We start from the raw sequence: 24623 nt of genomic DNA, 5'->3' as shown, positions 1-24623 counted from the left end.
AGCCCTGGGTCAGGCTGCGGTCTGTGGCTACTGGCAGGGAGCTGGCTGGAACCCCGACTCAGCAGATGGCGAGCCTGGCCTGTGGGCATAGAATGGCAGCCCACCAACTTAAGGCCTTGTCCTCCTCCAGGTGAGCGGAATGGTGAGGGGCAGTCTGTAGAACCATGCTTCCTTCCTGCCTGGCCGTGGGCACCCAGCTTCTGGGCAGAGGTCCCATCCCCCACCCTCTCCAGTGCTGCCTTTGATCTTTCTTACATCTTTTTTTTTTACTTACTTTTCCAGTATGTTGCTTTAGTTGATATTAACCCATCAAAACATTTTATCTTTTTGCAAATCTTCTGGTCTTTATAGTTAGTCTTTTTATTAAAACTAAACACTTAAATTTTATTAGGTCATTTATTGTTATTTTAAACTGACTGATGGAAACGAATAGGTTTCGGGGTGAGAGACTGAGGTGTAAATCTTGGCTTAGTCACCTATGAATCACATAAGCTGCAGCATGTTTCATCTCCTCGACCCTTTTGACACTTTCGTGAGATGGGTCTCATGGCCCCACTAACCCGGGAGGGAGCTGGTCTGTGGAGCTTCACCTCCCTGAATCTCGCCTCCACCTTTAACATCTCCTGCATCAGGGCTTATTAGGGGATGCGAAGCACCAGGCTCAGGAGATGGAGGCTGGCACCATGAATACACTTCTAGAAAAGCTTAGCTAAAAGAACATATTCATCCGCTTGGCCGATCAGCAGATAATTATGGAGCAAACATTACTTGCCCTCATTGTGCTTGGTATGACTTCTGGATCCTCTACTTAACAATATGCCTAATGCATTCCTTTGGTTATAGTTACTGCTTTGCAGACAGGAATTGATAAATCAATAATTCACTCTCCTTGGCTGGGTCTCAGCTCCTATTCCACCAAGGCAGGTAACGAGCAGATTTCTGCCCTTCCTTCTCCAGCACCTCCCTTCACGCTGGTCCTCACTTGCTGCTCTTAGCTCCCAGATGCTCCGCACTCATGAGTCCTCTTGACCGGGTGGGACTGGCTCTTGCTCTCAAACTCACTCATATCTCTTCCCACAGTGGCCTCTCTGCCCGACACTGACCCCTTGTCCTCAAGACCCAGTTGGTCCTCTGCCCTCCCAGCTGGGCCTCAGCAAGTCCTCTGACTGAAAGGCACCATGGCCTGCCAACAGAACAAGGGTCCTGCAAAGAAGACGGGGCCCTATGGCAGTTCCACCCCTGGCCTTCCTGGAGTGGAATCTGTGGTTTCCTCATGCTTCATGTGTGAGTATTCTGTGTAGATCTGGACTTAATCTACCATCAAATTTCTCATTACTGAGATTCCTGACAACTCAAAAACTTACTGAATCTCAGAGCCGAAAATGACCTGAAGCTGGACCTCATAAAGAGAAGGAAAACTACCGGAGTTGTTTACTTAGGGTTTTGGCTAGGTTGACTTAAAATGCATTTTCATTTGGGGAGGGGTGTGAAGGCATTTTGTCCTTGAAGGGCGATGATGCTCACCCCTGCTCTCACCGGGGCAAGGCAGAGGTGTGTCTTACCTTCTGGGTTCCCAGGGGGAAGGTGACTGCGGCCAAGGTCTGGAGGAACTCCGGGGCCCGCCAGGCTGGATCCTGGGGGTAGGTGCTGTGCACGAGGCCAAGGAACTGCAGAATACTGGCCGGGAACGTCCGCTCCCAGGCACTGTCTCCAGAACCTGTCGAGGGCTGCAGACATGCTTCATGAGAGGCAGCATGTGGGGGCATGACTCGGGGCTGCATAGGAGCCAGAGGACTTGAGATCTAGAGAGAAGACCTCCTTTCTGAGCCTCTCAACAAGACTCCTTGTTGCAAGACTCCTAGTAATAATATGACCCATTTCTTAAGATTGTAGTGAGAATTAAATGAGACATTTTAGTGCTTCAAGCTTATTTTCACAGTGACTAGTACAGGGTGAATATAGAAGAAGCTGGGAGATAAGGTCAGATATAGAGGATTTGGACTTTTGGAAGAATTTGATCAGGCATCCCCTGAAGGTGCTTAGGCAAAGCACCAGGCTGGATCCCGGGGGTAGGTGCCCCAGAATGAAATATTAATGCTGGACACACGTGTTTCCACCCTGCTCTCACTCTGTGATCCTGCCTGAGTGAGTTAACCTCCACAGTGTCTATATATGCACAAGGAAGAAAATGCTGTCTGCTCCCAAGGATAGTTGCACAGAGCAGAATGGCTAACACATGCAAGACCAACAATGCTAAACATTGACAAGGACCTGGAGCAACTAGAACCTTCCCAGAATAAGAGCTAGTGAGTGTAAATTGACTCTTCATTTTGGAGACTATTTGGCAATATCTACTAAAACAAATCATGTGCACAGCTTAACCACAATTTCATCCGGGTATGTTTCTAACAGAAAGAAGTGTGTATGTCCATCAAAAGATATGTACATAGCAGCTTTATTCATAATATTTCCACATGGAAACAACCCAGAAGGAATAAATGCTGATCCATCATCACAATAAAATACTACTGAACAATTAAAAAAAAAAAAAAAAAGGAACTACGAACATATACAACACGAGCGAATTCCTCTTGTATTGAGTGAACTCAGTGGTGTCCGACTCTTTGCGACCCGATGGACTATACAGTCCATGGAAGTCTCCAGGCCAGAATACTGGAGTGGGTGGCCATTCCTTTCTCCGGGGGATCTTCCCAACCCAGGGATTGACCCCAGGTCTCCTGCACTGCAGGCAGATTTGAGATGCAAAAGGGTACATGCTGTAGGGTTCCACCGACACCAGGCCCGAGGAAGCAAATCTATGGCTACCACCGTGCAAGGGGATAACAGCAAGCAAAGTAAAGTTATAAGCAAGATAAATAAACCGAGAGAGATAGTCACTACAATTCTATTTCTGATCTTCTCTTATCCTTTCAGTTTTTGCCTTTTAGATTTTGGTGCTTGTCTCTCATATTTGGTAAATGATGCTTTCTGGCAGATAGCTTCACTGAACCAAAGTCTGCCTCTGACCTTGCTTTTGTTATATTTTGTTAGATCCCAGAAGACTGTTTAAAGGCCACATCTGTTATACAACAGTTAACTCTTTTATGTTTGCTGTTATAAAGTAAATGTTTGGTCTTATTTTTTACTTCTGTCAGCATACTAGGTATTTCCTTCATTTTAAATGCTTTCATGTTATTTCTTTGGTTTGCTTTTTCTAAATAGCATTGATTTAAAAGGTAATAAACTTTCTATGCTGCAAAACAATTTTTTTTCAGCTATCCTCAAATTAACTGTACATTAGGTCTACAACAAAGCCATGAATAAATTTCCCACAGATGGAAAGTGTAAAGATCGCTTGCTCTGACTAGGACAGGAATAAACTGGAAATAAACAACAGCAATTTAAAAAAAAGTTTAACTACATGGACATTGGAAAAGATGAATTAAAAATGTCTCTTTTTTAATAAAAAATTTTGTTTAAATCTGCAACCGCAGAAACTCTAGAAAACAACAAAATTGAAGATGTCAAATATCAAAATTTTAGAACTAGCCAGAAAAAAGTGAAGGGGAATGACATATATATCCAAAGTTGTTCTTTATAAATCCACACATCTTCAGCTCCTTAAGTAATAGGATGGGCGAGGTAAAGAAAGAGCATGAACTTACAAAATAAGAATAAGAAGAGGAAAATAATCACAAAGAAAATTAAATGAATTAAAGGATACCATTTATGCAAACTGAATACTTGGGAAGATTTTTAAAAATTATCAATTACCTAAACTAGGTCAAGGAGACATTTAAAAGCCTAAGCAAGGTGATACTAGAAAAAAATTCAGGCCAAAGCTATTTCATAGGAATGATTTAAATAATATGAGTCATGGATTTAGCATCTTCTTGAATGAAAGAATCTTTTTTTAATAAAACTAGCATAATACTGATATCAAAACCTGACAGCGTGTGAAAAAAGAAAACTGAAACCTAATATCATTTATGAACATGACTGCAAAATCATAAATAAAATATTTACAAACAGAATAAGGAAGTATGCTAAAAGAATAAGAACAGAGTGAGAAAATGAGATCTTTGCAAGAATGCGAGGAAATCTATTGATATAATTCATCAGAGGTAACTGGTTAAAAGAAAAAAAAAAACATGTAATCATCTAAATACATGCTAAAAGAGTATTTATTTTTGTATTTATTTTTGTATTTATTTTTAATTGGAGGATAGTTGCTTTACAATGATATGGTGTTGGATTCTACCATACAGCAACACGAATCAGCCATAAGTGTGTATATATATATATATATATATATATATATATATATGTGTCCCCTCCCTCTTGAGGCTGTGGGGACTGGGCCGAGCACATCTGTACAAGACTGTGGGGTGTGTGTCAAGAGGAGTATATGTATGATGTCTACTGCGGCCTTCCTGAGAAGGTGAGCACGTGAAGTGCTCCTTGACCAGTATCCCACATCCTGGAGTTTATACCAAGGAGGCCATCAAACCAGAAAGAGCAGACGTCTGCTCAAGAAAGCTCATTACAGACTTTTTATAACAACAAATGTTCTGAGAAACAATACAAATTTCCATCTACAAATAGATAATTCCCAACAAGTTGGGGGAGAAAAGGCAATAGAAAATATGTGCTTCCCTGGTGGCTCAGACAGTAAAGAATCTGCCTGCGATGCGGGAGACCTGGGTTCAATCCCTGGATGGGCAAGATCCCCTGGAGAAGGGAATGGCTATCCACTCCAGTGTGCTGGCCTAGAGAATTCCATGGATAGAGGAGCCTGGCAGGTTACAGTCCATGGGGTCGCAAAGAGTCAGACCTGACTGGGTGACCAACACTTTCAGAAATTTATGTGGTCTGATTCCCTAAGGCCGTGGTATACTCTTAGGTGTCTGAAAGACATTCTACTAAAGTTCACAGTGGTTATCTCTGGTTGGGTGTGCTTCAGGTGACTTTTACTTTCTACTTTTTTTTTCTTATTTTAAAGGCAATAATGCATCATTTTACAGAAGCAATTAGGTTTCCACACATATCAAACCTCCAGTTGCCTTTAGAGTCTATAGAATGAAGCCAGAATTTTTCATGCGTGTTCTTGTTACCTGGTCCACAATTAGTCCTGCTCACAAGTCACATGGCCTTTTCCTTCAGTTCTAAAATAACCTCTCCACCCACCTTCAAGATGGACCTGGAAGGCCTGAATCAAAGGCTGTCCATGTCATGTCTGCAGCTGGCAAGCATCTGTCATCTCTAAGACAGGTCTCTACCTGATGGGTCACTCATGAAAGGCCCACCTGTCCTGATAGAGGTGCTCTTCTTGAGGGACGAGGCCCCAGAAGGCAAGGGAACACAGGGCCCCTGAAGCTCTCAAATCAAAGCAGTTGCCCAGAAATGTTCCCTTTGACTGGAGGCCTTAAATCTCCCAGGGAAGAAAGTCAAATGTTTAAACAAATGGAAAACAGATGTCTTCTGGTAAGAACACATACACTCCACTGGGGACATTAAGGCTGGGTTTCCCATTGAGCACCTAAGTTATCACCTCGCCTTTTCTATCAAAAGTTTTGAATAATACCTGCAAATTATCAGCACTACCAGAAAGTTGCTGGGAAAAGTCAAGGTTGACTTTTCTGGGCCTGTCTTCCCAGAACGCCTCTCAGCATGTGGGGAGCAGGTCTCACCTGGCTCATGGTGGCTTTCAGCATCTCTAGGAGCAGCAGGGCGCCTTCAGCGCACAGCCCTGCCCGGAGGACTTCTTCCCTGTGGTGTTTATGCAACAGCCACTGAAGCATGGCGTCCAGGCTGTCCTGAAAGAGGAGGCAAGGGCTGTAAGAGACCTGGGCTACACACCCAAGGGACTGGCTGTCCATCCAGTATGCCATGTTTCTCTGGGGGCCCCAGTGAGAAAGACAAAACATCACAGTATCAGCCCAGGTGGCTGGTTCATTAGAGGAATTTCAGCCACTGATGGAGCATAAGGGAAACACACATGTCTAAGGTAGGCTGAAGACCCACTAGCAACTGGCATCGGGTCTGACATCAGCAATACTCAGTCTCCCAATCAACTTTCATGAATTTTTGTAAATGAGATTGCAGAAAACATGACAAATTCAAAGGCTTTAGGGCAAGTGCAGTCAGAGAGAGTGTGGGGTTGACAAGCAGGACGATCTGACTTTGCTTCTTTAAAAGCTGGGCTTATGCAAGCTATTTAGCCTCTTGGCAGTTCAGTCTCCTCTGTTGAAACTTCCATTATCTGCCCCATGGGATTGTTATAAATATCAAGTGAAATAAAATATGTAAAACATCTGTCACAGGTCCTCACATTCAGCAAATGTTTGTTTCCCGAGCCACAGTATGGGGAAAAAACACAAGTTATCAGAGTATGTTAAATTCTGAAGTGTGATCTGTAATACTATTAACATATATCAAGATTGAGATAGGTCAAATATAAGGATATGCAAGAAGTGAATTTTTCAGTCCTCGGCAAAGCCGTGCCCCTCCAATGATGTCTATACAGTGCAGTTTAACTCAAGTCTATCAAGACCAAGAAACAATTTCTGGGTCTGTTTAGCAGGTGCTCAGGAGGCTGAGCAAGAGGCGGGGTCTGTAATTGATGTGCTCAGCATCTACGGAGCGAAGCAGCCATAAATGCGCTGGTGCCTTACAAGCTGAAGGCGTGATGAGGCCTGAAAGAGAAAGGTTCCCACTGTCTAGGGGGTCTCAGCCCGAGGTGTCATCTGAGTGGAGAACTGAGGGAAGATAGCTTTCCAGGAAGGTGAGATGGGAGAGGGCTCCTCAAAGGCCCAGGGCAGGTAAGCGCAAAGCAGCTGGTCTTACTGGGGAGGTGACTCGAGGATCGCAGCACAAAAGGCCAATAAGAAAGGAAGATGGGCTGACAGACAAGTGAGATCCCAATCAGGGAGGGGCTTGATGCTGCCTGCAGACTCCAAACCCAATCCCACAGGAACAGGAGCCAAAGAAACCTTGGATTTGGTGCAAGTCAGTGAGCTAGTGAGTGAGAAGCTAGTGAGAAGGTGTCCACAGTGAGTGGAGACTCTGCTTTGGAGGAGGACCAGGAGAGCGATAAACAGGACAGCAGTTGGTCAAGAGTGTGAGCCAAGGGGGCAGCTTCCGGCTTTAGGGACATAATTTATCATACTTATGGTCAATGAGGAAAGAATCAGTAGAAAAGGAGATGCTGAAAATATAGAGAAAGGATACTAAGGCATGCAGTCACTTGGGAAAGGCATGGAAGGAACACAGTTCAGCCTTAAAAAGGTGACCTTTGCCAGCGACAGTGAGAGAAGGTGATAAAGATCATCTTGGAATACACAAGTGATGGAAGGTAGAGTCCTGAGGCAATGCTCCTTTGTGGGGGCTTCCATTCTACCGTGATGTAAGTCATCTGAGCAAAGGGTACCTGTGGGCCAGAAGGCTCAGGGCATGTAAGGCTCACACTAGAATGCAGGGGGAGAGCAGGGGTGTTCCTAAGGTACAGGGACATGTTTCTCCGAAGGTGATGGAATGAGGCTCTACGTCTCCGGCGGCAGCAATCCAGCCTCCCCATGTTGCCCCCACCATCGTGCAATTTGTCTACCCAGAAGGAGAAAAACTTAAAAGTGGAACTGATAAAAAAACAGAGATCTGCTGGGAGGGACAAGGCAGGCAGAGGCTGAGCAAGTCTAGGATATGTGAAGAGCAAGCAAGGAGGTGGGACTGCCAGGGAAGGAAGTGGGTCAGGATGAAAGTTGGGAGGCATGGAGGAAGGTGAGGAGAGTCTTGGGGGACACAGAAATCAGAAACCCAGGTGTGCCACTCCATCCTGAGAACCCCCGGAACCTACCTTGGGCCCGTCCGTCAGCTCTGTGAGTGGTGTCTGGAGGAAGAAGGTGGACACGATGAGGTAGACTTCTGGAATATGAACATGGTGGGCCAAAAAGTCGCTCAAGACCCGGAACCCAGGAAGCAGGCAGGGGCTCTGGTCAGGCGTTGGAGGATGGCTCTTCAGGTTATCTATTGATCAGGGAGAAGGGCACAAAATCCAGTTGAGAAAAATTGCTTCTGGTCAACATGGGGACTGGGCACAGGAAGGAATCCCCTCCCACCAACCCGTCCTACAGACATGCCAGATGGAAATACATCATGCATATACAGCACAAGAGTGTGCTCAGTAAGAACTTCTTTTCCTACTTCTGATGTGCTCATTCATTCATTCAAACCCAGATGCTTATCTGGTGCCTACCACCTTAGAGGTAGCAAGACCTCTTTGTATAGGCAATAAGAATGTAGTGTTCTGAAAAAATATACAGAACCCCAGGCCTTCATCAGCTATTTACAATGTGGTGGGAGGAACAGACATTACAGAATTAAATACCTAAATAAAAATATGCTTGTAAACTATGATAAACCGCCCCTCCCCCCAAAAAAAAGAAAGAAAGAAAGTGTAACAGAGGTGCTCTAATTGACATGGGACCTTCCTCTCCTGGAGGAAGTGACATAAAATCAAGACCTAAAGAATGAATCCACATCAGCCCAGAGAGCCGTGCTGATGTTGAGGGTTGGGGAAGCACCTCTGCAAGAAGGAAAGAGTTAAGGGGGCTTTGAGGAGTGGAAAGAAGTCCCCAGCATCTGAAGAGCAGTGAGGCCATGTGGGGAGGAGTCTGAAAAAGGAAGTCAGGGGTGAGGGAAGGGGTCAAGGTCAAGGCGACGCTACAGCAGGCGGTGTGAAGGCCCCTTAGTCCTGGCAGGCCCTCATCCACAGACAGGTGGCACCCTGTCTCCTGGAGAGCGCCACACACTCACCCATCACGATGTCCATGCCCTCGGAGCTGCGTTCCACCCAGGAGCCTGCAGGCAGGCCGTCTTTAAATCGCCCTCGGAGGGAGGGGCTTGACAAAAAGTGCAGCAGCAGCCTCAAGCCCAGCACCACTGTGCTGGGGTGCATGTGGCCCTGCACGAAGAGCAGGAACCAGTCGGACCCCAGGTTCAGAAACATCTCTTCCTTTGTCCTGGATAGGGAAGGGGGTCAATAAATGCTATAAATTATCTCTCAGCCCATAAGCAAATGACATGTCCAGAAAATACAAATAACATCCAGCTTCATTAGGCACCCAGAAGAGGCAGGTTAAGGTTAACATCTGGACATCACTCAGCAAAGTATATATTACATTTTAAAAGATCGGTAATGTTGGCAAGGCTGCTGTGAAAGAGGTGAATTTGCCTATTAATGGCTGAAGCATAAGTTGGCCAAAGCTTTTGAAAGCAACTGGAAACCTTGTACCAAATGACAAAGCCCTGCTCACTAATATTCATACTTACACAGGGTCTGACTGGCCACTCACTAATGACATCAATGTAGTCGCATAAAACACATCATGGTTACTTAACTCCCTTTTAAAATACACTGTTCAGAATTAGTCTTAATGGAATAGTACAATATTTATGCATCTTTATTGGTTTAGACAAAAAAAAATGTTTAACTGTCACTTTCAATAATGAACTTTAAAACGATGTGTCTGGAGAATATAGACTTGCTAGAGGGAAATGGAGGTCAGAGAGATGGGAGCCGATGCTCAGGGGCAATTGTTCAGCAAAACCTGAGGTTCCTGAGAGCCAGGAAAGGGTCCATCCTGGCTGGGCAGCAGTCTCAGCACCAGTTGCCAGATTAGGTGAGGTGAGGGCATGACCACTGAAACTAGGAGTCAAGAGATGGTCCTCTCTCTTAGCCATGACTTCATTAGTAACTGGATGACTGGTGAGCTCTGATCATCTTCCCTCATTATGACGATGAAGAGGATGATGGAGGTGATGTTGGTGGTGGTGATGGTGAGAGTAGGCACCATGCTCAGAGTTATCCACCTATTAATTTCTATCTATGGCAGCTCTTTCTATCTATCTATTTTGTCTTCACAAAGATGAGTAGAAGAGAGACATAGAGGCTTAGGTCACCTCCCTAAGGTCCCTGAGGGCAGAGCTGGGGTTTGAACCCAGGAGGTGAAGTTGTCAGAGCCCAAGTGCTTAAGCACTACATTACATTCCTTTTCAAAAAGGTGGAAAGGTAGAGACTAGCTCATCTCCCTGGGTCAGGAAGATCCTCCAGAGGAGGGCACGGCAACCTGCTCCAGTATTCTTGCCTGGAGAATCCCATGGACAGAGCAGCCTGGCAGGCTGCAGTCCATTGGGTCGCAAGGAGTTGGACACGACTGAAGCGACTCTGCACACACGCAGCTCACCTCCAAGGCATCTTCCAGTTCTGCCATGCACTGATTCTAGAAATCTAGAGACCGTTAAAGCACTTTGTACAAGGCTGATTTACTGAGGGGTAACTCCCCACCCCGATGCCTCCCTGTCCAAACACATACACACTAAAAGGTCAGCTTAGTGAGAGTAGGATCTGGACTGACCTTTTCAGCATGGCGTTCTTGGAAGGAGGAACAGTGTCTGGCACACAGTAGGTACTCAACAAATAGCTATTGAATTAGTGACCCCAGAGCCGAGATAAAGCAGGCGGTCCAAGAGAGTTAATGGAAGTTTATGACTGCATGTTGTTTTGAAAGTTAACTGAAGGCACATACTTCTTTTTCCAACTTGGAAAAATAACTGAAAGACTAACAGTAAGTAGCAGAAGAATTTGGCAAGCCTTTTCCCTGATAGATGCTATTTAGGCTAACCATTTCTCCATTCCATTGTCTGCCAAGTACAGGACATCAAAATCAGTGATTATCACAACTGCCAAGAGAATAACAATCACACTTCAGCGATGGCGACAAGAAGAGTTTATTGCAATGAAACCAAATCTGCTTTGAGTTACTCATGCCCATTTAACATTTGCATCAGAATATCTTAGGGCAAGGTCTGCTTTATTGGGTGGAGAGAATATAATTTTCTTTCTGACTAGTGCAGAAAACCAACTCAGAGATGCTAAACTTTTCATTAAGTAAAGGTCTTAATACTGCACCCTGTATGAAGCAGCGTTGTGGAAAATCACTCTTTCTGGAACTACTTACTCAGAGGACAGATGAAGTTGGGAAGAAGATATTACGCTGAGCAGCATCTCCAGCAACTGGTTTCTGAGCCAGATTGTCTTTCCAGATGTTTGGCTTCCAGCTACAAAAAAAAAAAGAAAAAGAAAATGGAGATTTGAGAGAAAACGGATGTAAAGAGACATAATATTTGCTGCAGTAGGCAATCATATTCACCAAATGCTTAGTTCTCCCAGGAGTTGAGACATGCATGGGACTTGAAATTTTGGCTTTCAATTCTAGATTTCCATTTAATGCTTTAAAAGAATTTCTGGAAATGTTTCTAAAGTTTCCTTTAATTAGAGATGTTTTTGATGCTTCCCATAGCCCGCCCCCCACCCAAAAAAAAATCCTAAAAAGGATAGGGTCAAATTTTTCTTCCAGTAGAAAGAGTTTTAACATTATCATGGACTGTAACATTTCCTGAGCACCTACTATGTGCTGGGCATTATGCAAGGCAGTGGGAGCAGAGTGGTGAAGATTATGGTGCTCAATCTGGGTCCCTGCCCTAGTCCAGGGCTTTTGCATGTCTATGCTGCACTAAAAAACAGAGCTTGAACTGCAGCAAGATTACTTCTGAAGCATTACTATGACCTTGAAGGACATGTAAATACTGTCTTTGTAGATATTTAGCGAGATGAAAGTTTTAGAATGGAGTCCCCATGAGAAGGAGGGTTGACTGCACAGTATGCTGCTGCTGCTGCTAAGTCGCTTCAGTCGTGTCCGACTCTGCGACCGCATAGACGGCAGCCCACCAGGCTCCCCCGTCCCTGGGATTCTCCAGGCAAGAACACAGGAGTGGGTTGCCATTTCCTTCTCCAATGCATGAAAGTGAAAAGTGAAAGTGAAGTTGCTCGGTCGAGCCTGACTCTTAGCGACCCCATGGACTGCAGCCTACCAGGCTCCTCCGTCCATGGGATTTTCCAGGCGAGAGTACTGGAGTGGGGTGCCTTTGCCTTCTCCGGACTGCACAGTATACTGTTAGCTAATTATCCATTCACGCAGCCCCTTGGTCGGCCAGTTAGTTTACCACCAATTCAGGGCACACAGCATGCTGTAGAAATATGACTGATGAGGCAGCTTGGAGAAATGGAGTCAGAGTACCCTCTATTTGGATTCTGGCCCCTTCTCTCTTTAAGGTCGTAGTCTCTGAGTCTCTGTTTTCTCATCTACAAAATGGGAATAGCAATTCCTACTTTTCAGGCTTGATCTAAGGATAAGAGAGAATTTATCTGGATTGAGTGACATTAGCCAAGAGAATCTTTTGTGATAAGAGTGTTCTCTATCTGCCCTGTCTAATGCAGCAACCACCAGCTCCACATGGTTATTCAGCACTTGGAGCACGGCTAGTGTGACTGAGGAACTGAATTTTTAGTCGCATTTCATTTCAATAAATTTAATTAAAATGGCTACACGTGGTTAGAGGCTCTCATCTTGGACAGAGGAGGCCCAGGACAAAGCAGTCAGTAATGGTCCCCTTCACGTCTGCCCCTAGCAGAGGGAGTTCAGAACCTGATACAGCTGCTGTTCTGAATCTGGTTGAGGAGAGAGAGACTCAAAGAAACAAATCGCAAGCCTTTGCATGAGAGTAAGCACAAGGACTCTAGCAGCCTAGAGAAGGTGACCTAGTCTGGCCTGTGGGACTGGGAATGGCTGGCCTGGTGGGGTGAGGTGGGGGTGGGGTGGGGCAGGGGAGGTGACCCTGCAGAGGGACCAGCAGGGCCGAGCACGGTGGATGGCAGCCCCTCACACATTAGAAAGTGTCAGCGCTGTGGAGCATTGAAGCCGGGGCTCGCCAAGGGAGTGAGGCAGAGGCTGGGGCGTGAAGGCGCCCGCCTGTGATATACGGGGAGCTGTTATCCCGCAGGACTTGGAAGCCATTCCAGGTTGTGAGGGAAGAACACACGATTTGTTTTTATTTGTGGCTCTAATCATATAGCTGTGACCTCAGAAGACGGCACCCGGGAACAGCAACTCGGTTTTCTGTGGGCGCCCCCCCCCCCTTCCCGCAGCCTCGCACTCAGACTGGCCCCACGGCGTGTGCCTGTCAGGGCTGCTGTGGGCGTCGCCCTGCTGCCGTCAGACTGGCGCCTGGCAAGGGTCTTCTCACCGGGCAGGGAAGGGTCTGGGGCTCTGTCCACACAGATCTGCTTCTCGTCCAGCGACGAAGGCTTGAGGGTGTACACCACGAACAGCGCGATTCTGAAGGCAGAAAGAGAAAGACACACTCAGCTGAGGGCTTGGCCCGTGCCTCCTGAGCACCCAAGAAGGTTTTCTACACAGAATCACCCAAATGTGGCTTCAAGGGAGGGCTTGAGGGGGAATCGTGTTACTCTGTGATCAGTGTGATCTTTCCAGAGATTTCTCCAATCTGTCAGGATTCATCAGCGAAGCTGACTCTGGCTCTGCCAGGTCAAGAGGACAGACATGGCTGAGGACACAACAGCTGGGAAGTCTGCAGGAGGCCGGCGTATGGGGTCACTGGCTGGTGAGGATGGCCGGGCACATGGTAATTCTGGGGTTCTTGGTAGGTGTGTCTGAGCACCAGGGAGCAGTGAACCCACAACCCTGCTGAGGAGTCCAGGGGACCCACCCCTGTTTTCAAGCCATGAACAGAGAAAATGTTTCTAGGAGGTTCCAAGGAAATAGAACCTGCTGCTGCATTGAAGGGCAGTGCTGCTGAGCTGAGTGTGGTAAGGGGAGAGCTGGGGTCTACGTTCCCTCACGAAGCAGCCCTGATGCTCCGCCCTCTCCCCCGGGGAGCTGGCACAATACCTAAGCAAGTCCTGGAGGCTGAAGTGGCCCCTCAGCTGACAGCCCAGGATGGCAATGATGGTGGACATCTTGGAGGGGGTGAGGCCTGGCTCGTTGAAGAGGAAGACGAGTTTGGGAATAAGCTGTGCCTGGTGAGCAACTTCAGCATTCCGGGGTCCTTCCCTGGTGAGCCCAGGAGAGAGGCAGTAAAAGCTTTTACTGGAATGAACCAAATTTGCTGTGTTTCTGCTAAAAAGGTTCCACAGTCTGGGTTTGCTCCATGGCCCTCTGGCTCTCATGCTCTCCTGGCAACTCGTCAAAATGCTGCCAGACACCCATCGAATATGTGTCTGCCCAGTGCCCCAGTCACTTGGGGGTGAGCCTCCCATGTCCTTCCGCCCCCACCCCCACCCCCACCGGAAACTGCCTTCAAAGACAACCACCAGTTATTGACTTTTAAATTCCAAGCCTCAGGGAAAACTAATGCTGGTCTCAAAGAACTCCCAACAAAGAGAGCAGACTGGAGCACGACCACGGAGCATTTCCCAACAGCCGGCACGAGGGCCTCGGCCAGCCCGTCAGCCTGTGTGTCTTCCTGCTCGCCCCAAACCACAAAGTGGATGAACATGCCTCCAAGAGTCAAAGGGGAGAGAGACGGGATTCAAGCCTCCGCACCCCCTCCTCAGGATAATTGCAAACACAATTTCCTGTAAATTCTACTCCCTCAAAGAAAACAGCTCCCAGGTGAGTGTCCGTCTCTTAGAAAACAACAGGTACAGAAAGACAGTGGAAAGGAGGAAAGAAAAGAAATTGGAGGCGAATGAATGTGGATGGATTGCTCCTTCTTGAGCTGTCTTTCACTACTGCTGTGTTGAATTCTGCCAAGCCCCATATCCCTGATACACAGAAGAGGTAGAACCAGCCAAGTCTGTGTGTGGCTTGCACTCATGTGTTCAATGAGAAGATGTGCATTCAGCACCTGTAAGTACCCAGTGTCCTTTGTGCTCTCATCACAGCACTGAGCAGCCTGCTTTCTGCATTCCTTCTCCACAGGGCTGTGTCTTGTCCTTCCCTGAACCTCCAGCACTATGAAGTGGTATGGAATGGAGTGGGTTATAATAGTCAATCATGAGTGGATGAATGAAAGGGTGGTTGCAAACACCTTCAAACACTAAGGTGCTAATGATCACTAGAACAGCTGATCTGTAAGGAGTCAGATGGAGGTGGATGTGAACAGCCTGCTGTATAAGGAAGGAGGTGGGTTGATATACTGGCTTCCCTGCCTCCCTTCTCCCTTATCCTGATCACAATCCCTGGTTTTCTTTGGGACTTACCTCTTTCTAACTTTCCTCCACCTGCTCCAGAGGGCAAGAGATGCTCCTGGCCTGGCCACATAACCTAAGATGGCCTGTGAGACTCTATCCCTACTGCTAGGAGTATTGAGTGAAAAAGAAGCCCTGTCTGCTGACTGTCCTGAGCCGCGGACACTCTATGAAGTTGCCCAGCCAAACCGAAGCCAGCATAGAAGAAAGCACAGACAAGACCGGGGTAGATCTCAGATAAAGTAATATAAGCATCATTCAGACACCATGTGAAGATCTGCCTCTGTCAACTGTATGAGCCAATAAATGTCCCCTTTCTCTGCTTTCCTTTTCACCCTCTATTTCTTCCTTCTTTAGTTTGGTTTGTGTTCTATTTCTGCCATTTGCTATCAAAAGAGCCTTGACTAATTAAAAAAGTAACAATGTGATGGCATTTGGAGAGAGGCCTTTGAGAGATGCTTGGGTTATGAGGGTGAAGCCCTCATGAATGGAATTAGTGCCCTTATAAAAGAGACCTCAGAGAGCTCCCTTACCCCCCTGCCACTGAGGTTGTAGTGAGAAGATGGCAAACCATGAACCACGAAGCAGGTCTCCACCAGACACTGGATCTGCCAGAGTCGGATCTTAGATTTCCAGCCTCCAAAACTGTGAGAAATAAACTTCTGTGGTCTGCCAGTCCCCTAGTCTATGGCTTCCATTGGAAGGAAAGTTATGACCAACCTAGACGCAGATTAAAAAGCAGAGACATTACTTTGCCAACAAAGGTCCATCTAGTCAAGGCTGTGGTTTTTCCTGTGGTCATGTACGGATATGAGAGCTGGACCACAAAGAAAGCTGAATACTGAAGAATTGATGCTTTTGAACTGTGGTGTTGGAGAAGACTCCTGAGAGTCCCTTGGACTGCAAGGAGATCCAACCAGTCCATCCTAAAGGAAATCAGTTCTGAATACTCATTGGAAGGATCCTGGGTGATTAGTCCTGGGTGTTCATTGGAAGGACTGATGCTGAAGCTGAAGCTCCAGTACTTTGGCCACCTGATGCAAAGAGCTGACTCATTTGAAAAGACCCTGATGCTAGGAAAGATTGAAGGCAGGAGGAGAAGGGGAGGACAGAGGATGAGATGGTTGGGTGGCATCACTGACTTGATGGACATGAGTTTGAGCAAGCTCCAGGAGTTGGTGACGGATAGGGAAGCCTTGCATGCTGCAGTCCATGGGGTCACAAAGAGTCGGACACGACTGAGTAACTGAACTGAACTGAACTAGCCTATGGTATTTTTTGTTATAGCAGCTGAATAGACTAAGACAGACATGCTGCCCCCCCAGGGACCTCATGCTCTGGGAACCGGAGAAGTCCATAGTTACTGAGCAACTGGCTGTCCTGTCCTCCTAGTTCCTATTCCTGGCATGAAACTTTAGCTGTAACCCCCAGGCTGCCAAAGCCCAGCCTACCTTGTTGACTGAAGGATTTCCACTAGATGGGAAAAGAGAGAGAGCTCCAAATTGTCGGCTGCATTCATCCAGAGCTGGAAGACAGAACACAATGAAATCAAGTGTGTGAAGGGAAGGGTTGCCAGGCAGTGTGAGCTGGTGAGGTGCTGGGTGTGGTCTTCTTTGGCTTGGAATCACTAACACAGCTTACCAGCTCCAGAATCATACCAGTTCTCCTGACTGCTAGAAGATATAGAGGGCACCACCCCCAGAAGAAAATGCAAACACCGTTCCTGTCTTTCTCATCTCTGCTGCTGTCTGGAGCTTTGCTGTGGATCCTGATTCAAACCAAGGACGCCTACAGTAACCATCTTCTACATGTGTCCCACCCTGGGCCTCACAGCCTGTGTATCAACACACTAAATGCATCTCATTCTCATTGGATCCAACTATACAAGGCAAATACCAGTGTTCCCAATTTAGAGAGGAGAAAATAGAGGGTAAGATAGGCCTTTGAGAGACAGGTCCCTTATCACCAACAAGTCATTGAACTGGAATTAGGAGCTGAGTCTCACCTCTCAGGTTTTATACTGCAGCAACTATGCAAAGAGTTGCAAAAAAAAAGGAGTCGCAAAGAGTCAGACACGACTGAGCGACTGAACTGAACTGAACTATGCATTCGGCTTGTGCGTGCAATTTCTTCAGGTCCCCTATCTATAGAACCTGTAGCTCCTATGCAACAGAATTGTGAATGACACACACTTGTGAAATGCACTGAGATTCTGCGAGTGAAGTTTATCACTCGGATTATTTTCTTTATTGTAAACAAAATGCAGTTGCTCTCCTTTCTTCTGGGGCAAAGGTATTATTTCTATTAATACTTTCCTTTAGAGAGCTCTATCTATCATCATTTAGTATCATCTATCATCATTTAGTATCATTTATCATCTAAAGTATCATCATTTAGATCTATCATCTAAATGATGATACTTCCTAAGTCCCAGAATCCAGAAAGTTCAGATGTGGGAGTTTAAGAGTACACTCTTATAGCAGCAAAAAGAGCTCACACTTACAAATGCTACCATTTGCTGGAGGCAAGAAGCATCGCACAAAGTCCTAAAACCAAGTCATTATCTGCATTTAGTAGATAAGAACTGTGAGGCTCAGAGAGACTGAGCACCTTGTCTGGCGCCCACGGTTTCTAATTGGCAGAGACTGGCTTCAAAGCCTGGTCTGACCATGGAGCCCACTCTCTTTCCTTCTTGCTGTGTTCCCCCACAGGCATCTCCTGCAGACAGTGACTCAGAGAGTCAATAATCAACCTCACTTGAACCAAGCAAGCAGTCATGGCTCCATCCATTTACTTATGGGGGAAAGTGGAACAACCTCAGTGGCTCTAAGTTTATTATGAAGGCAGAGACTGTCCCTCTCCAGTCCCCAAGGCTCAGCATCATACACGTCACGTAATGACCTCTTAATAAGGATCCACTCCCTTCTTTAAAAGAGTGAATACAAAGTAAACCAAAATAAGACAAGTGGATTACTCTTAAGCCAAAAACAACCTGACATATTTCCAGCCCCTGAAAGCACACTCACTGCCAGCTACACACAGAGGTAAGGCAGCTGTCACTTGAGAGAGTTGGTGTCGATAAATGTGGCTCCCAGGAAGGTAGAGACACGGCACCCCAACATTCTCAAGAGGATGCCAAGAGCTTTGCATATTTGAATTCCCACATTCAGTCATGAAGGCAGTCACTGAATAAATGATACATCAGGCTCTGTGTTGGGAACTGGGGGAGCCGAGAAAGTAAGACAGACATCCTGAAGCATACACCTCCCCATCTTCTGCTCCAGAGCTTTAGAAAAATAACAGGTTGTCCCAGCACACTTGAGGCCACCCAGCTCTTTTAGAAATTATGTAATACCAACTGTCTGAATTTTGGAAAACATGCATAACTGAATCTTTTGGTTGTTATTCTGTGTCACATAACCCCTGTACTAAAGACTGTATTAAGATGTCTGTATTAAATTAGTTTGAATTTCAAATGAATAATGTGTCAGATTCTGCTCTCTCCCCACCCCTAGGACGACCTCAGTCTCAGAAAGGGGTGGCCTTTTCTGAAGCCACAGGCCTAAGGCATGCATGACTTCAACTTCGTGTCCCTTTCGGCTTCTCAGTGTCCTGCCCCTCCCTGCCGCAAACCAGTCATCAAGGATCTGCCCCTTCCATTGTAACCTGCTCTCTGCTCCCCAAACCTTCCCTCCCCTTGAAGGACTTGCCCCACCAACAGCTGATTCTTACTTGGCACTTTGGATGCCCCTTTCCCCTGCTCAAGTGTCCTACATTCTGAAACACTCTTTTTCTCTTCTGCAAAAACCCACTGACTGTCTCCTTCCAGCCTCTTCCCTGCTCTTCACCTCACGCCCAACTCCACCATTTACTCTTCCCTGGGCCTGTCGGTGACCTCCAAACACAACAGACACATCCCTGCCCTGACTTCACTTGATGTAGCCAGCTCTGGGGAAATCCTTCTTCTTTTAAAAATTCTCTCAATCTTTTAAAAATGTTATGTCATTTCATTGGTTTATTGTGGATTTTTTAAGCATCTTTTCTGCCTGTTTTTATTAGTTGCCTATTTTCTTAACCCCAGTGTGAAAAGCACCAGCTCAGCTGAGGGGCTAGTTTATTCAGGGAGGGGACGGGGGGTGCCTATGGTGGCTCCAGGAGCAGGCAGTGGGGGCCCGGTGGGTTCCTGTGTGGGTAATTCCTGGGCTGGGCTGGTGGCAATGATATAGAGGAGCCAAGATGCCTGAGCGCGGCCATGGCATTGTAGAAGGGGCAGCAGTGTGGTCACGGCATGCTGACTTGTTTGCCAGGGTGGTGAGGCTATTTTGCATATCTGCTTCCTGCTGGGCACTGGGAGCCCGTATCCCAGGTCTGGTTGGCTTCCCCGACAATCCTTGCATCAGTCTCCAGATCCAGGAGGAGAAGGGGATGACAGAGGATGAGATGTTTGGATGGCATCACTGACTCAATGGATGTGAGTTTGAGCAAGCTCCAGGAGATGGTGAAGGACAGGGGAGCCTCGAGTGTTGCAGTCCATGGGGTTGCAAAGAGTCACCTCTACCTGCAGTAACATCGCTGCAGGTGCCCCAAGCCACTGCTCTCAAATGCCTGTGGCTGTTCTCATCCCTACATGTGAACAAACGGCATCCACCCCACCTGGAACATTCCACCACTGAACATGTTCTGCCAAACTCAGCCCCAGAGCCCTGATTCACGAGCTGAGCTGACTGTCCCCTCTTCACACTGCCCGGAGGCCCTTTCCCCACTCACTGGCACCCAGCACATTGTAGCATCAGCTACATCCTGTTCCGGGCCCGGATGGCTGTGTGTGGGAGCTGTGTCCTGGTTATCACCGTGCCTCCAGAACACAGCATGGTGTCACCATCGCTCAATAAATGATGCTTTGTGAAGGGATCTACCCAAAGTTCTGCCCGATGCTCCTCGCTCAGCCTCCTGTGCGCCCTATGGCTCTCTCACTCCTTCCTTTACAGGAGCATTTCTAAACAGCAAAGCATCATCCACAGAAATTGGTATGCCTTAATACCCTCTTATGTAGGGAAGCCTACAATTTTAAAATCTTTTCCCAGACAGTAGCGGATTTGACTCCCACACCAGCCTGTGAGGGAGAGACGATGGTCTCCCTTTCACACAGGAGAAGACTCAAACTCAGAGAAGTCAAGGGACTTGTCCGAGGCCACACAGCCTATTGGTGGTAGAAGTTAATTATAAAGCACGGCCTCTGAGCTCCAAAGCCTCTGTGGTTTTCTTTCTCACTACCACCTTGACCATGCAGGAAGCAGATCCGCTGGGTTTAGAGGAGGCTCCAGGTTTTCTGTATCTTTAGGGCTAGCGACCAACCTCCAGTTTACCTCGAAATTGCAGAGGATGTGCTGAAAGACACCAACGTTGGTGATTACGGAGGGCCCAAAGCCCAGTTCTGCAGTGCCAGTGATAGACAGGATCAGCTGAAAAATGCGATGGTTCAGAAAAGAGGTCTTTTTCCTCAGGAGAAATGCCATTATCTGCAAGGGTTAAAACACAAAGCAGTTTCCTAGTGAATGCATCATCAGGACTCTCTCTCCCTCGTCTACCTGCTCCTGACAGCACCCTTTGTCCGCCCAGTCTGGAAACACTCTACTCTCTGGGACGACCTCCTCCATCGCCTTTTTCTTAGAAGGAAAACATGCACCAGCTTCTGCAGCTGCTTCCCCAGCAGTGTCCACTTTTCTGTGCTTATGTGGCGTCACCTCTCACTGTGGGCCCCGGCTCCTTCCTGAATTTTCCACATTTCCGGGATGCCACTGTCTGCTGGTTGCCTTCCACCTTTCTGCGCTTTTCTCATTTTCCTTTGCGGGGTCCTACATTCATAACCACCACACAGAGGCTGCTGTATCACTAGGCAGCCACCATCTGCCCACAAACCCAGTTCCGGCAGCTCCACTTTAGGCTGCTGCCACCAGATGTGCCATTCTGCCATTCTGCTGTGCCAGGCCTGGGAAACTGGCAACACGCAGGCATCCGGTCCAGGCACCGGAACCCCAGTGGCCCACACTCATCTCACAGACTGACTAGGTGGATCTAACCTAGCCTCCTGTCTCTGTTGACCTCAGTAGCACGAAAGTCAGGCTGCCCTACCATCCACTTGTATCTGGGTCCTCACCCACTTCATTGAGATTCTCAGCTCAGCTCATTCACAGCTCAATTCCCCACTTCTGGATCCAACAGTCCACCCTTCTCCCCGTCCTCTCAGACACTCTCCAGTGGGTCATCCGGAAGTCTCATTTGTTGTTATGGGCTGGCTGTTTGTTCTTCCCAAACTCCATATGATGAAACCCTAGTCCCCAGTGTGATGGTATTTGGAGGCAGGTCTTTTGGGAAATAATTAGCATTGGATGAAGGCATGAGGGTAGAGCCCTCACAGATAGGATTAGTGTTCTCAAAAGAGTCATAGGAGAACATTCTTCCTCCCTCTACTCTGCCATGTGAGGATACAATGAGAAGTTGGCTATCTGCCATCCAGGAGGGTCCTCACTCAACCTGACCATGCTGGCACCCTGATTGTGGATTTACCAGCCTCCAGAACCATGAGAAAATTAATTTTTGTTGCTAATAAACCACCCATTCTATGGTATTCTGTTATAGCGGCCCAAACTGAGACAATTTAGATCAGCAAATAGTTTCTTTTCAGACTATTCCAGTCGCTTCTTTGGCAGATCTGACCATTCCCCACCCCCCCACCAGGACACAATTAGAATGGCTGAAAGCTGCGTGAGAAAAACCACTCAAGTTGACTGATTTCACTTTACATTAATACTGTCAAATGTCAAATTGGTATCCAATCTGGCCTGGCAGTGCAGTTCTGCTTTTCTGTAAGTTGGCTTTCCCCATCCCACAGATGATGATCTCAACTCTTCTCTCTCCACAACTTCCCACCACCACCACCCAACCCAGTACACAGCTGAGAGTTTAGAACCCAGATGTGAGCATGCTCATCTCCTCACCACCAGATCCACAAATGCCTGTACTGCATTCCTTCCTGCCACGAGCCAGGTTTCCACTCGCCTGCCCTCTGGAACCCACCCCCCGCCTGCTCCTTGGGGTAACTCCTCTGTCCGAGCTTCACCCCTATTTCTCCTTTCTGTCACTTTGTTCCTGATAAACACGGCAACAAGTACACAGTGTTTGTGTTCATCTGTTCAGTCATGTCCAACTCTGCCATCCCACGGACTGTAGCCCACCATGCTCTTCTGTCCATGGGATTTTTCAGACAAGAATACTGGAGCAGGTTGCCATTTCCTCATCCAGGGGACCTTCCTGATCCAGGGATAGAACCTGAGTTTCCCACATCTTCTGCATTGCTGGCGGATTCTCTACTGCTGAGCCACCGGGAGCAAGTCCATACACATCATGCCAAGTGAGTGTGCGTATTAGGGAAAAGCAGGAAAAGGTGCTAGAAGTGGATGAGGTGGGGTGAGGGGGAGGCAGGAGGCACAGACTGCGGTCCAGCTGTGGCCACAGTCCTTGACGTGACACCAGGCAGCTTTCTTCCAGACCCTGACTCGGGTGCCAAAGAGACAAGGAGCCTCTTTCCTGCCCACACTGGGCCCAGAAGGAACCCGCAGCTGTTGCGCCCCAGTGACTTTGTCTAGACTTTGACCCTAGGCGCTGCCCTCCATGATTCGTTTCTTGGCTGCCTCTCAGCCAGGCAGGGCGCTCCTGGAGGACAGTGTCCCCATCTCATCTGACATTATGAACAGTAAATAGCCATATAATCATGGCGCACACACACACAGCAATTACTCTGAGCAGCCATGCTTCTAAGCACTCAGCATATATTAATTCTGTGATCATGATCCTACACAATGGGGGCTGTTATTATTCCTATCTTACGTGGAAGAGAGATGAGACACAAAGGTTAAGAACTAAAGTTGGCCGACATTTCTAGGGCATTTCGTCTGGGCCAGACATAATTCTAAGCCCTTCGCCTGTATTAAATCATCTAGTCCTCACTGCAACCTCATGATACAGGAGACACAATAGATTGTATTGTACAGATGTGGAAACCAAGACAGAGAGGATAAGTAACTCAGAAAAAGTTAAATAGAAAGAGGCTGAATTCCAACCTAGCACTCTGGTTCCAAGGTCTGGGCTCTTAGCTGTCATGCTAGATGCAAAGTAGGGGGATCGCAGATGATTCTTGAATTCACCAGTGAAAGATGTTGGCAGCCACAGACAGGTGAGCATCCCCATCCTGATCAGAGCTCCTCTCTGGCTGGTTGTCACCTGGCCCTCTGCTCTGGTGATGCTGAGGGACCAAGGAACTTTCAGTTTGCTTTCTCCAAAAGTCATACTGATAGGAATGTCTACTTGGGCCAGCAAGGCTCCGCCCTGTTCCTCAGGGATGACAGCTTCTTGCTGGGTGGTGGGCGGCATTTGCAGACTCGGGTGGGAGGGTGGACTTACCTCGTACCCACAGATGTGCTGCATCAGGCGGTCACACATGACGTTGCTGGTCAGAACCAAGTGCAGGACTTTGACAGCCGCGTACATGCTGTGGTCGTCCGTTGCTAAGGAAATGAGGCCCAGGAGGATGGCAGGCCCGCCAATGAAGTCCAGGCTGCTGGCGGCAGGGCTGGAGTGGAACAGCCTGACCCCTGTGTGGGACAAAGACATTGCGAGCGCACCACAGCGCCACTCCAGTGCAAAGCCCTCTGGCAGCATGCGGGAGCTGTCAGGGACATCACCCACTTACATCTGTGGGGCCTGCGCCCAGGACAAGCCGGGAGGAAGAGCAGGGGCTTTAGAAGTTTCAGGTCACTCAGAGACCCTGCGCTGAGTCCTCTCGGGGTCATAGAAGGCTGAAACGGCCCAGGGGGTTGCATCCTCCACCCTCTGTCTTAGTCCAGAGTGCCAGATGAGCCAGCCGTCCTGTGAGCTGGCTGCTCAGACAACCTCTGGCTCTTGCCCGGGCTCTAGATCTGCAGCACTCGCCCCTGGCACCAGCTCTCTGTTCTGCTCTTGCCTGATTGCAAGGCACAGTCGCCGGGTGTTTTTTCACCCAACACCACAGTTGCCTCTGCTCAGAGGCCCCGCTAGACTCACCAGATAGGCTCCGTTTTGCGTAGACGCCGGCTTGGTTAGTAGCAAGTTCACTAACAGTTGTCAGATGCAGCAAAGGGATCTGATCGCTGCAGGGAAGCTGATGCTCTGGTGGGGGCTAAGTCTCAACTCTTACTCTCACCACCTGAGCGTCTCAGCCCACTCAGTCTTGCCTCCCACCCCAGAATTCCAGGCCGCACAAGTGACACCAGCCACATGCTCTCTTTCCCAAATAGCAGGAAAAGTTCGTACCTAATTGGCCCACAGCAACAGCTCCAATGGTTCGAAGAGAACCCGAGAGGTGACCAGCACAGTTTCTTAGCAAGAACACAGGCACGGCACTGTCACGGGATGAAATGTTCATCTAGAGAAATTGGCAACGGTTAGTCCTAAGCAACTTGCCTGGAGAGGAGGCGGTCTT

General features: G+C 47.7%; 1 protein-coding gene across 6 annotated transcripts in view; it reads right to left on the bottom strand.

Moving 5' to 3' along the window:
* The window catches only part of WDFY4 (WDFY family member 4), a 257299-nt gene that overhangs the window by 130751 nt on the left and 101925 nt on the right, over nt 1–24623 (bottom strand). For 4 of the 6 annotated variants that reach the window (XM_044942406.2, XM_044942408.2, XM_044942409.2 and 1 more), the window contains exons 22-32: nt 24455–24566; nt 23567–23757; nt 20473–20625; nt 16558–16631; nt 13806–13967; nt 13141–13232; nt 11016–11115; nt 8812–9017; nt 7853–8022; nt 5691–5816; nt 1563–1802 (exon numbers count right to left, since the gene is read on the bottom strand). In XM_044942406.2, coding sequence (XP_044798341.2) covers nt 1563–1802; nt 5691–5816; nt 7853–8022; nt 8812–9017; nt 11016–11115; nt 13141–13232; nt 13806–13967; nt 16558–16631; nt 20473–20625; nt 23567–23757; nt 24455–24566 — 1626 coding nt within the window. The remainder of the gene's footprint in view (nt 1–1562; nt 1803–5690; nt 5817–7852; nt 8023–8811; nt 9018–11015; nt 11116–13140; nt 13233–13805; nt 13968–16557; nt 16632–20472; nt 20626–23566; nt 23758–24454; nt 24567–24623) is intronic. The other 2 variants (XM_044942410.2, XM_044942411.2) reach the window with 1 other exon arrangement.

Source organism: Bubalus bubalis, chromosome 4, assembly GCF_019923935.1.
Source record: "Bubalus bubalis isolate 160015118507 breed Murrah chromosome 4, NDDB_SH_1, whole genome shotgun sequence".
Taxonomy (NCBI): domain Eukaryota; kingdom Metazoa; phylum Chordata; class Mammalia; order Artiodactyla; family Bovidae; genus Bubalus; species Bubalus bubalis.
Note: the sequence above shows the minus strand (reverse complement) of the source record. Positions and strands in the feature narration are given on the sequence as shown.